Source organism: Capsicum annuum, chromosome 6, assembly GCF_002878395.1.
Source record: "Capsicum annuum cultivar UCD-10X-F1 chromosome 6, UCD10Xv1.1, whole genome shotgun sequence".
Classification (NCBI taxonomy): Eukaryota; Viridiplantae; Streptophyta; class Magnoliopsida; order Solanales; family Solanaceae; genus Capsicum; species Capsicum annuum.
This window is the reverse complement of record NC_061116.1, coordinates 80124608-80138247: the sequence shown is the minus strand read 5'-3', so window position 1 is coordinate 80138247 and position 13640 is coordinate 80124608. Positions and strand designations below refer to the sequence as shown.

Genomic DNA, 13640 nt, shown 5'->3' with positions numbered 1-13640 from the left:
GGGTCAAAACCACCCCAGCAGCCTTTGAGAAAAAATCTTATTGTTTAATGCATTAGAAGGCCTCCCAAAATCACAAACACAACTTGAATAGGGCCCCACATCATTTCCTCCACCTCACCTATAAGGAGGGTTTGTCAACCCCTGGGAAAGATCTCATCATCACTTCAACTCAGAACATCCCTGACTCAAGGGATGTTCAGAGTGCCACTGTAGTTGATACACCATGTATCTAAAAACTAAACTTCTAGCATTAATGCTCAATCTTGCAAAGATTTAAGCTATACTCATAGCCATTTGGCTAAGGACAAGATCATGAGGGTCTCATCCATTAACTCCACTCAAACCTACCACTAGTTTTTTACTAAAAATGGTAATCCTCAACCACCACACATTGATACTACCATTAGTAACAATGGAACACTCCAACCACCAGACAACAACTCTAAAAACACCCATCTTTCTAGTGACAGCCCCACTACCACTGGACCACATACCCAATTCCTGGCTGGAACTTCTGCTCCAGGACTTCCCACTGACCTTGAATGCCAATATAGGGGATCAACCAGTGGTCCTGCTGCTCCAGGACCCTTAGTACCTAGCAAATGTACTGAAAGAGGCAATTGACCACTCTGTTCACCAATTGGGGAACCAATTATGGTTAAAAATAGAACTCTAAGCTCAATTGATGAAGAGCTCAGTATACCTCTCCACTAAAGACCATACTCACCTTCTACACCACCTATTCTAAAGTTTTCCTTTCTTCCCAACCTAACCCTCCAATGAATCTGTATTGAGCCCATCTTTTATCCCTTAAAACCAAATAAGATAACTCCTCCACCAGAAACTATCTCCACAACCAGTGATGGTGGAAGGAGACCCAAAAAAGGGAGAAAACTCAAACTTAGGAGCTCTGACTCAATACAACAAGGATCTGGAGGACCTTCTGGAAATCCTTGGGGACTAAAAGCCAAAATCCTTTCTCTTGGAACACACATTCCAGAAAGAGTTCAAATAGCCATTAAGAGACACCATTATTATAGTCTATCCCTGGACATTGAGGAAATTCTCCATCAATCTGAGGAACAAAATGGACAACAGTCTTCTAGCTGTCCAGATAACCAACTCCACTCCCAACTTTAGGAAGGGGAATTACCTAAGCTTTCCTACACAACTGTCCCATACGAACCTCGTGATTAAGTTTATACTCTGGAATGTAAGTGGGACAAATAGTGCCACCTTCGAAAGATAATACACCTCTCTTGTGAACATCCTTAAACCCTCTATGTTGGTCATTTTAGAGACTAGAATGGTTGAGCACAAAAGTATTACCCTTGAACTAGGCTTTGACAACCAAATCCAATATCCTGATGTGGGTAGATCTGGAGGGATAGTCATCATGTGGAGGGACAATAACCTCAAGCTTGAGGATATCTCCATCTCTCAGCAAGCCATCCATGCAGTAGTCAAGGTACTCTCTTACTCTTATTCTTGGCTATTTTAGCTATTTATGCTAGTATTAACTTTAACACTAGAACTACCCTTTCGGACAAATTGATTAACATGTCCCATACTCACCACTCTAAGTGGTTCATGCAAGGAGACTTCAATAAAGTCCTCCAAGCAAAGAAAAAGTATGGGGGGTAATTCTATTAATAGTAGAAGAGCGAACCTCTTCTGGGACTATCTTAATAAATATGAGATGTTAGATATAGGGTACAAAGGTATCAAGTACACTTGGACCAATAAAAGTTATAGAAATAGGCAGCACCTAATCGTGGAAAGGCTAGATAGGTGTCTTGCTAATGACCAGTGGATCAAAGTACCCAGATGCTAGTATTACCCACTTACCCCTACTCACTCCGACCATTGTCCTTTACTAGTCAACCTCTCTAGAGATAACAATACTAACTCTGAAAGACCCTTTAGGATGGATCCCATATGGTGCAAGCATCCAACCTTTGAAAATGTGGTCCTCTCTTTTTTCGACCCTCCAAACACCATCCTCAAGGCAATTACTAATCTCCAGGAAAACTCCACGAACTGTAATAGACATAAATTTGGCAACATATTCCATAATATGAAGAAAACCCTGGCTAGAATTAAGGGTATCTAAAACTCTTTTTACTACCCTTATAGCTCCTTTCTGCAGAACCTAGAAACTGAGTTTGTCCTTGAGTTTGACAAACTTTTAAGGTGTGAGGGAGATTTCTGGAAAACTAAGTCTAGAATTAACTGATTAACCCAAGGTGACTCTAACATTAAGTTTTTCCATGCCTCCACTCTTACCAGGAGAAGGAAGAACAAAATTATTTCCTTAAAAGATGATGTTCGTACATGGATTACTAACGACACCCAAATTAGTAACCATATTACCAGCTTCTTCAAAGAGCTTTACACTACTGACCATCTCATCCCCCAGTCATCTTCACTCTTAACCTCACCATCCCTATTTCCCTCTCCTAGAGACCTTAGATATCACTGTGTTAAGCTCTCTTCTTAAAGACTCTGAAATAAGCCCTGCTATCAAATCTTTCAAACCACTCAAATCCCCATGACCTAATAGAATCCACCCTCTCTTTTACCAAAAATACTGGCATATTGTAGGTGAGGAGGTTACTACCTTCTGCAAATAAACCTTCTAAGGGAGCAGAATGGGCCCTTCCATAAATAAAACCTTCTTATGCCTTATCCCAAAATGTGCTAATGCTTGTCAAATAAAGAACTTTAGACCCATTGGCCTTTTTAATACTTTGTACAAGCTGGAGACAAAAATAATTATTGACAGGATCAAATCCTTACTCCCAAAAATACTTGGTTCTAGCCAAGCTAGCTTCCTAACCAACAGAAGGGCTTCTGACAATGCAATTATTATATAGGAATTCATTACTTATTTTAGCAAAATAAAATGCAAACAAGGTAACATAATCCTTAAGATTGACTTAGAAAAAGACTTTGACAGCCTTGAATGGTCTTTCATCAAAGATACCCTCTTGTACTTTAAATTCTCTTCATCTATCACCAGTCTAATTATGTCTTGTATTTCTTCTTCCTCTATCCCCATAGTCATCAAAGGCTCTAGAACCACTAAGTTCAACCTCTCTAGAGGTATTAGGAAAGGAGATCTCATGTCCCCTTGCCTCTTCATTCTTTGCATAAAAAGGCTCTCCAGAGACACAACCACAAAAATAAATAATAAGGTATGGAATCCTATTAGCATCTCTTTTCAGGGCCCCAAAATATCTCACCTTTTCTTTGCTGATGACCTGACTCTATTATCTAAAGCAAGCCCGGAAGACTATCAAACCATTAACTCCACTCTTGCTGAGTTTTGTCAGCAATTTGGCCAAAAACTCAGTAAATCCAAGTCCAAGTTTTTTTTCTTCAAACTGTAATGATGTCACATCCTCCACCTGTTCCAGTATTCTTACCATCAATAGTTGTAACAACTTTCGAAAGTATTTGGGATACCCCATCTTTAGCAAGAGGCCTGTTAATAGTGATTTTTAATGCATCATTGACAACATACGGGCCAGATGGCTGGTTGGAAATCTAAAATAATTAACATGGCTGGTCGAATCGCCCTTGCTAAATCCACTCAACAGTATTCCCTCTCATGTCATGAAGTATATAAATTTTCTCCAAAAAGTCACTTCCACCATCAACCAAATCCAATGAAACTCTATTTGGGGAACCACTGCTGATAAGAAAAAAATCCATCTTCTTAATTGGGAGAGAATTACTACACCCAAAAAAGAGGGTGGTCTTGGCCTCTAAAAAGCTGAGCTCAGGAATAAAGCTCTACATGCTAGCCTTTCCTGTAGAATGTACAATAATTCCTAATCTACTTTGGCAAAAGTGTTGTACTACAAGTATTGCAATTCCCACCCTTCCCATCCCACTAAAAGAATTACTTCCATAACTTGGAGTTGCATTAAAGAAGGTTGGATGAACTGTAGCACACACTATAGATGAATTGTCCATAGGGGTAATAGAGTTTAGTTCTTTGGTGATAAATGGATCCCAAATCACCCCTCCATTAGAAGTCTCCTTGAAGGCCCCTTGAATAAAGGAGGGGAACAATTAAGAATAAATGCCATCCACAATAATGGAGAATTGAGTCTTGAAGACCTCTCATTTATCCTTCCTCAGTCCCTTCTTAATATTTTAAAGAATAGCTATATTCCTCAGCTAATTAGTGTTGAGGATAAGCTTATTTAGGATGCTTCTCCTGATGGTAACTTCTCCCTCAACAGTGTCTACTAGACTCTTAATTCTAGGAAGGAAGACCCCAATGTCAACTATGACTTTCGTTGGGTTTGGAAGCTCCACACACCCCACAAAATAAAAAATTTCTTTGGCTTCTCCTTCACAAGAGACTGCCTACTGGCAGTTACCTCTACCACATTAGCCTAAATGTGTCTCCCATGTGTAAACATTATCAAACCATCAGTGAAGATATAACACATATTTTCTTCACTTGTCCTAAAGCTATCTCCTCTAGAATAACCTAATTCTCCAAAGCTCTTCAATTGATACATGGGATCACAATAACATTAGTGCTGACAATTGGATACCTAAAAAGCTCTTAAAGGAAAAGATTTCAATCGTTTATGCTCTTGGGAATCCTTTCTACCTTCGTAATATTTTGCTAGCTAGAAATGAATACCTCTTTAAAGACAAAGAGACTAAGATCCTTGTTGAACACACTATAGATTTATCCATAGAATATGTCATGCTTGTAGATACAAAAGGAACCCATTCAAACCCTTCAATAACCATCTACCTTAAGTAGGAACCCCTCATCCAGGGCAGGTATAAGCTCAACACTGATACAAGTGTAACTACTTTGGACAAGGTAGAATGGGAGGAGTTTTTAGGAATCACAAAGGAGAGTGGATTATAGGATATGCAAGAAACCTTCCCCATGTTAGTGTTTCCCATGCTGAACTTCTGGCAATCCTCAAAGGCTTAAGACTGGTTGTTACTAGAAATCTAACTCTCCTGGAGATTAACTGCGATTCCAACACTGCTTTGAACATGATTTTTAATAACAACTCTGTATATTGTGATGTAATCCTTGAGTGCAGGTACTTATTATAGATGTTGGGAGCACTAGTCATGAAGCATACCTACCGGGAGCAAAATAGAGTTGTTGATGCACTGGTAAAGATAGGAAATGGAGACCACCTATTAGCCAACTGCAGATTTTGAGTGATCCTTCGATGTATGTAGCTGCATACTTGGCAGCAGATATTGTAGAAAGCACCTTACCTAGGACAGTTAAAAGTTATAATTTGAACTCTTCTAGCTTTGTACAAGCCCAAACTGTCTCAAGGGCTCCTTTTGAACCTACTGTTCCTACTACGCATGTAGAACATTAATTCTATATATGAATATCATCTCCTAAACCCCAAAAAAAAAAAAGTTGAAAGCAGGGTTGGAGCTTTCCATTCGGGAGTTAGTCCATGTATGCCTTCATAAGTAACTCAAAGATTTGTTAGTGAGGATAGCCTAACTAGGTTATGCAACAAGAAAATAACTAAGATTCTTGGCGGAGAGCCTAAGGTTCAGCTTTGAGGTGTGACTGGTTAAATTGATCGTTAGAAAGTAATGAGATTTGAATTACAAGGTTTCAGTGGAGAAATTAAAGCAGCACAGGGAGGAGAATTTTGAAGATACAGAGGATGCCGAGTGAAATTGAGTAACTGCTTCCATGACCAAGCTGGGTTCTTGATGTTGAAGAAAAATACTTCAACGATGATTTTAAAAAAAATGCCACGACTTTTATCTTTTGATGGAGAGAGGGAAACCAACTCATGCGACAAATGGATCAACACTAATACTAACAGAAAACTTAACGAAAGGATGTGTTTTGGATAATTTTTGAAAACTTGGAGGATGTTTTCAATTAGCTGAAATAAAATAAGGATGTGGTTAAAACTTAAGTGAAACAATAAGGATGATATTAATCAAAAAAATCTTAATTTATATCATTGTACCCCGCCAACGGATAATAAAATTATTTTGAACTTTTAAAGTTTAATGTTCATAAGTTCAATTGAAACCTCATACAATTTACTAGTATTTTTTAGGTAAAATATATATTTTTCGCTCATCAGTCAAGCATCGATAAACCTTATCCAAACAAGTATTTCCACAACTTTTTCAAAAAACAGTGTCAAAAACAATTATTATTCATAAAAACTAAAATAAAATGCTAATTGGGCACTTTGGTCATTTGAATTGAAACTATGACAATTTGAAATGTGGGCCTAACCATTAGACTATCCCTCCATTGATTAAGAATTATTTTTCGATTAAACGGGTTGAAGTGAAGATTGGCTTGGACTCATTTAAACTCAATATAAAAATAAGTTGGAATTTAATAGATTAAAATTTATTCAATAATAAATTATTTTGAACTCAACCCATTAAATATTGAACAAATTCGGCAGGTCAACTCCAATAATAAATTATCTTGAACTCAACCCATTAAATATTAGGCGGATTGGGCAGATCAACTCAATTTGGATTCATTTTGACACCCCTAGTATTGAACAGAATTCTTAAAATGTTAAAACGACAAATAGTTATTCCATCCATTCATTTCTAATTGCTCTCCTCATTTTTTATGAGTCAATTTGATTAAGTTTTAAAATTAAATTAAATTAGATTAATTTAATTTTAAAAAAAATTAAAATTTAGATATTCAAAAATTACATGAAAAATATTACAAATTATAATTTTTTTTAATTTGATTAAGAAATACATCTTAAAATGTTAGTCAAAGTTTATATCGTTTGACTAAAAAAACAAAGGAGCAATTGACAAGGAGTGGAAGGAGTAAACTGTTGCCGGTATATTCAATTGAGTGCACTGAAAGTTTGGCATCATTTACAATTGTGGCATTCATCTTTAAAAACTGGCATCATTTACAATTGTGGCATGCATCTTTCAGGTGCGACCAATCACATTCTTGATCTGTAAGTGTCGGACGAGTTCAACCAAGTCTTGAGGTCATCAAAGCTTTTGGTTTTGAAAGCAGTTTTTGGCCTTCGTTCACACTAACTGATGAAACAAAGTCATTAAGCTTATCGGTTGCATCATCAAGACAGTCTCTTCAACCAATTCTCCAGTGGTGAAGACACTGAAAACCTAACTTTTCAAAAATCAAACTGACGACCGACCAAATAACCCAAAAACCAAAAGCACAGAGAATCAAATTAATGTGGATGGTTACGGTTTACATTCCACCTTTTTACCCCTCCTTCGTATTGGAACTAAATGCCCAACAACTCCATTCTCTTTAAGCTGATTTCAAAATTACGTTCTCCATTACGTTTTACTCAATGAAGGGAAGGGGAAAACTGTTCACAAAGTATAGAGATGCCAGAATTCCCAGATAACAAGACAAGAAATATATATATATAAAACAACATACCCAACATAATCCCACAAAGTGGAGTCTGAGAAGGGTAGAGTATAACCAGACCTTACCCACTTTGAGGTAGAGAGGATGTTTCCGATAGACCTTCAGATCAAAATATAAACAGTCCAAAGCAATATATAGAGAGAACGAAATAGCTGAAATACAGAAATTCATGACAAAATATTATAGAGAATCTTACAAATCACCCTAAACAAAAGTCATACCTTAAGTATAAAAGAAAACACAGATAATAACCAAACTTAAATGAAAGCAGCTACAAAAGCGTATTTCGACTGATAGTATAGAAGAATAACTGAGAGAATGCTCAACCATCTAACATAATCATAAGTTGGAAACAAATATACTCCTGCTCTCCTATTGCTGATCTCTGCTGGCAGTCCAAAGTTCAAACTAGATCGCAATAAACCTTATTTGATGCAATAAGTTGCAGAAATACCGAAACATCAGTTGAAACAATAGGAGATTTACTTAAATTTGATAGAAGTAGCAAGCAATAGCCCGAAGACTAGCATAGATGTAGCATACTAGATAACTAGTAAGTAAACAATAGCACAGCTGACTAGATCAATCTATTAGGCCAGTCTTATATGCACTTGCTAATAGTCTACTAATAATACGAGGCCCGTAATCTCAGATAGCCCATTCAAATATCCAAATTTACCCAAATAACAATGGCAAAATACAATTGGAAAGAAAAATTCTATCTTCTCCTTCAAGCAGCAGCTCCCTCTTGCAGCAGCATCTGGTCGAAATGCCAGACACCTGAATTACAACCAAAGAGATAGATGTTAAATAACAGGGGTGGGGGGGGGGGGAGTTTATATAAATATGAAGATATTTCACAATGAACAAATACAATCTTTAAATGGGATACGTAATCCTACCATGTCCTTGGCCAACTCTTCTCAACTGAGCAACATATTCTGAGATCTTCTTGATAGCTTCCACCTAACATTAGTAAAGCAAAAGCTTGAATTTCTGCTACAAATGGATTTAAGATTTTATCTCAAAATCTTTTTACATATAGCATTATTTCTGCATAAAAGTATAACTATCACCTGTTCTCCCAAGAACTCACTTTCAACAAAATCAGCCAATTGCACATCATTGTTTCGTGAAGCTACCTGTTTTTAAGAGTTTAGCTACGTCAATTAAAAAACTAAAAGTGGCAGATTCTAAAAAAGGCATGTAGAGCTGGTCACACTTCAAAGTTTGTCATTTCTATAACAAAAACCTACACAACTATCGTCCCTACATCAAAATGTATAGTATGGCAGAGGAACTCACAGCATGCACGTTTAGAAGCTTTTCGTTCGTCAACTTCTCCAGGGACAGGGCGAGCTCCATTGCTACAAAGAAAATTAAACAAGAAAAAGGTGGCAATTAAATTTAAGTCAGAGTCTGTAAAAATGTAACAAAAGTAGTGTTTACTAGCCTTTCAAATTCACGAGAAGGGTAATAGAATTAAACAGTAGTTAATAGGGATCTTAGTGTACAGAACCATCACAATAAATATGCACCTAACTCCATTTAATTTCCAAGATGAGTACGGCTCAATTAACAGAAAAGAGAGGAACGGTGGTCGTTGAAACAAGCAATCCATTTCCAATATATTGATAGAGAACCATTTATATTTGGCAGAAGGTAGATTCAAGTCTATATAAAAACTTCCAAAATAAAATTTACAGCTACTCTATCCGTCCCTATTAAGTTGTTCCTAAAACTAGTTATCCCAAATTACTTGTCAATTTACAAAACCAAGAGAGAATTAATCAACTTGTTCCAATTTTAGGCCAAACCCATCGACAGCCCCCTCAACTTGACACCACTTTCACTTTGACACCTCAAGTGGATATTGTTCACTTTTGGCACCTCGTAGAAAGAGAAATGTGTCACTTTGACACCTTTTGCTAATTCAGAAAAAAGAATGTATCACACTCGCTTTTGGGCACGTGGCAAGGGTATTTTCGTAATTTTTTCATCTTTCTTCTCTTTCTTCACTCTTTCAATCCATTAATTTTTCACCATTTTTTTTTCCTTTTCTTAACACATCCATATACTCATGTTTAGCTAATCTCATCAAAAAACCAGCTGGAAGAAAAAAACAATTTTTCCTTGTGACCCGACCCGTTTACCCATTTTCAGCAATGTTAGCTATCTTCCTCGACAACCCAGCTGAAAAAAATAAAAAAGAATCATTTTTGATGAAATTGAAGTTGTAGGTATGGTGGAATTTAGTAGGTAATATTATATATAATGCCATTATAGTGACGAATTTGGAAACTTTGTTTCAGTTGTTGTACCAAATATTGGTTGCTATGCTCTGGATAACAACAGCTGCATTCACGATTTTGTATCCTTTGAAACTCTTGCTTGTCGATTCAGTTAGAACGGGCACAAATATGCAAAATTAACTACTTGAAAAAGGTGAATTGTACAGCAATTGTAGATGAAATTGAGTAGAAGAAAGTTGAAGTTTTTGAAAAAGATTCAGGTGATTTGGCCGGTGATTAAATAGTTGGAGTGGTGCGAGTTCAATCAACAAAATTGACCAACTTCTGAGCAGATGCGTGTTGAACAAAATTGGAGAAGATGATTTGGTCAACTGGCCAAATCATATGCAATAATATGAGAAAGGTTATTTGGAGAAGAAGATATAATAATTTAAATTAATTATTTAAAATTTATTTTGGAGAAAAATGACAAGTATCGGCATACTATTTGTCACTTTACAAGTCAGCAGCGCGTGTAATACATGTTAGGATTTTTGCCTTGATTTTCTTACCAAAATTAAGTTTTACTTTTTGGCTAAGAAGAAAGGTTTTAGACATCTATAAATAAAAGAACCCCTTCTCATCAATAGCATCCACAATGTAGCTTAGAAAAGTTTTAGACATCTATAAATAAAAGAACCCCTTCTCATCAATAGCATCCACAATATTAGCCTTTAAAGAATCTTGTTTAGAGAGAGATTTTCTCTCAATTAATTTTTATGTTTTTTTATTTAGGTTTTTAAATATGTAGGTCAATTGAACAAATCATATGCAATAATATGTTTTTAGTATTATATTTTTTTTGTCATCTAAATTATCATCTCAATGATTTGCAATTTTAAGCTTCCGCATGACGCTCTCGATTTCGAACCCAACAAGTGATATCAGAGTTTATGGTTCAATGATCCGATGATTCAGATTGAGGACATGTTAAGAACAAAGTTGCAATAAATTTGATGATAATGAACATATATGTCCAAAAACTACATGTGGAGATGATTGTCAATCATATTTTCAATAATCCTGCTATTACATATTTGAAAAGAAAGTTTACTTTTAACTCTATAAAGGAGTTCAATGTGTTTAGCCCGAAAGGGCTTATATATTTTAAACCCAAAAAGCTTCAATTTTTAAAGCATGTCAAAGCAGTGATATATGAAGAATGTGTGAAAAACGAATATTATGCACAAGAAGAAGGAGGATCAAGAATATTTTGCAGAAAATCAAACCAAAAAGGAGATTTGTTAGGGTTTTTGCACTGATTTTCTTACCAAAATTAAGTTTTACTTTTTCTTGAAAGAAAAATATAAAACTTTTTCATATTTGGCTAATCTCTTTCTAAGAGGAAAGATTTTGGACATCTATAAATACAAGAACCCCTTCTCATGTCATAACACAATAGCATCTACAATATAGTCTTTAAAGAGTTTTGTTCAGAGAGAGTTTTTCTCTCAATTGATTTTTATATTTTTTTTATTTAGGTTTTTTTTAATATGTAGGTCAACTGGTCAAATCATATGCAATAATATGTTTTTAGTATTATATTTTTTTGTCATCTAAATTATCATCTCACTGATTTGCGATTTTAAGCTTCTGCATGACGCCCTCTCGATTTCAAATCCAACAATACTCGCGCATTGTATATTTTTGCTAATTCAGCAAAAAGTGTCAAAGTGACACATTTTTCTTTTTTTGAGGTGTCAAAAGTGAACAACATCCACTTGAGATGCCAAAGTGAAAGATGGTACCAATTGAGAAGGCTGTCAATGGGTTTGGCCCCAATTTTACCCTTATATAGTTCTTTTTGGAAATCTAAAACAATTAATTTGTAAAGTTCCAAAAAGATTTCTTAAGTAATCAATTTTACACTTCTTTAATGATTTTTAAAGGGCATGTGAAGTAAAAAGTAGAAAATTAATATGGGACGGAGGGAGTAGGATAAATGTGGCCAAACTTACCATATAATGCATCCCCCTTCTCAGCATGATCAAACTCCGTTAGTGGCATCAAGATAGACTGCAGCTTCACCTTCCCACCGCGCTTGTTCTAGAAATAACAAACACAAAAAAATAAAGTTAAATTAGAAACCATAACCCAGCCTTAAAACGATGACAAAAAGCAAAAAAATACTAGTTCATTATAACAGCGAATTATCAAACACCTGGTATTCCATAAATTTCTCAGCGTGTTCCCTTTCCTCTTCACTAGATTCCTTGAAAAATCTACGGTCAAGAAATCAACAACTCAGAATACAAAACAATCTAGCAAAGGAAGAAATTCAAAATTTGGAGAGGGTTTCTGTAAAATTACTTGGCGAGACCCTTGAGAGCAACGTTGTCTCGATCGAAATAGGCAAACATGGCATGATAAACGTAGGAAACATTGTATTCCACACTGGAAGTGTAAAAATAATCACAGATTTAACCCTATAGACTTAAAATATGCATTTAAAACACACAAAAAAAAATATTAAAGGAAGGACCCACTTGATCTGTTCATTAATAGCGGCTTCGCAGTCATCGGAGTACTTCTGGCGAGCAAGAGAGTCTTGGGGAACAGTGGGTACAAGCGTAAACTCTCTCTTCAACTCCTCAAAAGGCTCAAAGACAACACCGGTCAAGGGTTTGTGGTTGGTGGCCTTTGAAGCACAAACCATGAAGCCCTTTCCACTTTTGGCAGAAAAACTCTCCAGGCAAAAGAGATTTTCCCCATGGGTAGGGGTGTTCAACAAAGAAAAAGCTGGTGCCACCTTGAGAAGCATGGTGCAAATTAGGGTTACTTGAAACAGAGGAGGAGAGGGAGAAAATTCAGTGTGTGGTGGTTATGACTGATGATAGGAAGGGGAAATGAACCCTATACATATACAAAAAGCTGAGTGGACTGCAGACCATTAGGACCGTTGGATGGATTGACAAGTGGATAGACGTGATTGATTCACTGGCAGAAGCGCGTGGTTGCCTTGTGCCATATCTGTAGATGCCCCTGCTCCACAATTGCAGCAAAAACGTTCATTTCCCAAAAGACAAAAACGAATAGTTGTTTTAACCTTTAGAATGATTAATGTCTCCTCGTCTGTATATCTATAATTTATATCTATACCTATAATATATTAAAAATATGTAATTTTTTATTTTTAAAGACTTTTTTTCACTATTTTATTCAGTTATTATTATATTGATTAAATTTTTAAAAATATATGAAACTTTTAAATAGATGTAAGGAGAATCAATTAATATTTTTCTTTATATTAATCAATTTAAAAAATATTACTAAAATAAAATTTTATTAAGAAAATATTTCTATAAATAAATCACTAGTTGACTAATTTCATTAATATTGTTGAACTCATCATAAATAAAATCAAAATGTTGATGGTTTATTTTACCGAATAGTTGGATCAAGTAGAAGGCGCAGGCACATTCTCTTCAATATGAATTTCCTTCTTCTTAGCTTCCTCTTTTTGTATGCTCAGTTGTCAATGTAAATACAATTTTCAATACACGGTGCAAGTACAAACTCTGTATTTGTTTTAAGAAATTCATTTAATATGTAGGAATAAATTATTGCAATTCCTAACTTACGGTTGACTTTAAAGGATTTCATATATAAATGTTAGATTTAATTATATTGTTTTGATATTTTTATTATCGTATTATTTTATTTTAATTTAGAGGTGGTAGATGAATGTCGGTCAGTTTTGAAGAATTTTTTTAGGTAAAGATTAGGTTTAATTGTATTGTCTTAATATCTCTATTAGTTATTATTTTGTGGTAGTTTACAGGTTATAAATGAATATTGATCGCTTTGAAAATTTTTTGTGTGTAAAGTTTAAATATAATTGTATTATTTTGTTATTTCTTTTATCGTATTATTTTGTACAGTATGCAGGTGGTAGATAAATGTTGGTAGACTTTGAA

General features: G+C 35.3%; 1 protein-coding gene across 2 annotated transcripts; it reads right to left on the bottom strand.

Moving 5' to 3' along the window:
- Positions 1 to 7897: 7897 nt before the first annotated feature.
- LOC107873279 (ferritin-2, chloroplastic) lies at positions 7898 to 12788 on the bottom strand. Of its 2 annotated transcripts, XM_016720058.2 has the most exons (8): positions 12210 to 12788; positions 12034 to 12117; positions 11885 to 11945; positions 11682 to 11769; positions 8738 to 8799; positions 8509 to 8574; positions 8335 to 8398; positions 7898 to 8212 (listed from the first exon to the last, which is right to left on the bottom strand). In XM_016720058.2, the coding sequence occupies exons 1-8, from the start codon at positions 12482 to 12484 to the stop codon at positions 8163 to 8165; spliced, it is 750 nt and encodes a 249-aa protein (XP_016575544.2). In that variant the 5' UTR covers positions 12485 to 12788; the 3' UTR covers positions 7898 to 8162. The 2 variants fall into 2 exon arrangements, with proteins under 2 accessions (XP_016575544.2, XP_047270733.1); XM_047414777.1 differs by lacking the exon at positions 12034 to 12117 and having other exon boundaries at positions 12210 to 12570.
- Between the last annotated feature and the right edge of the window lie 852 nt (positions 12789 to 13640).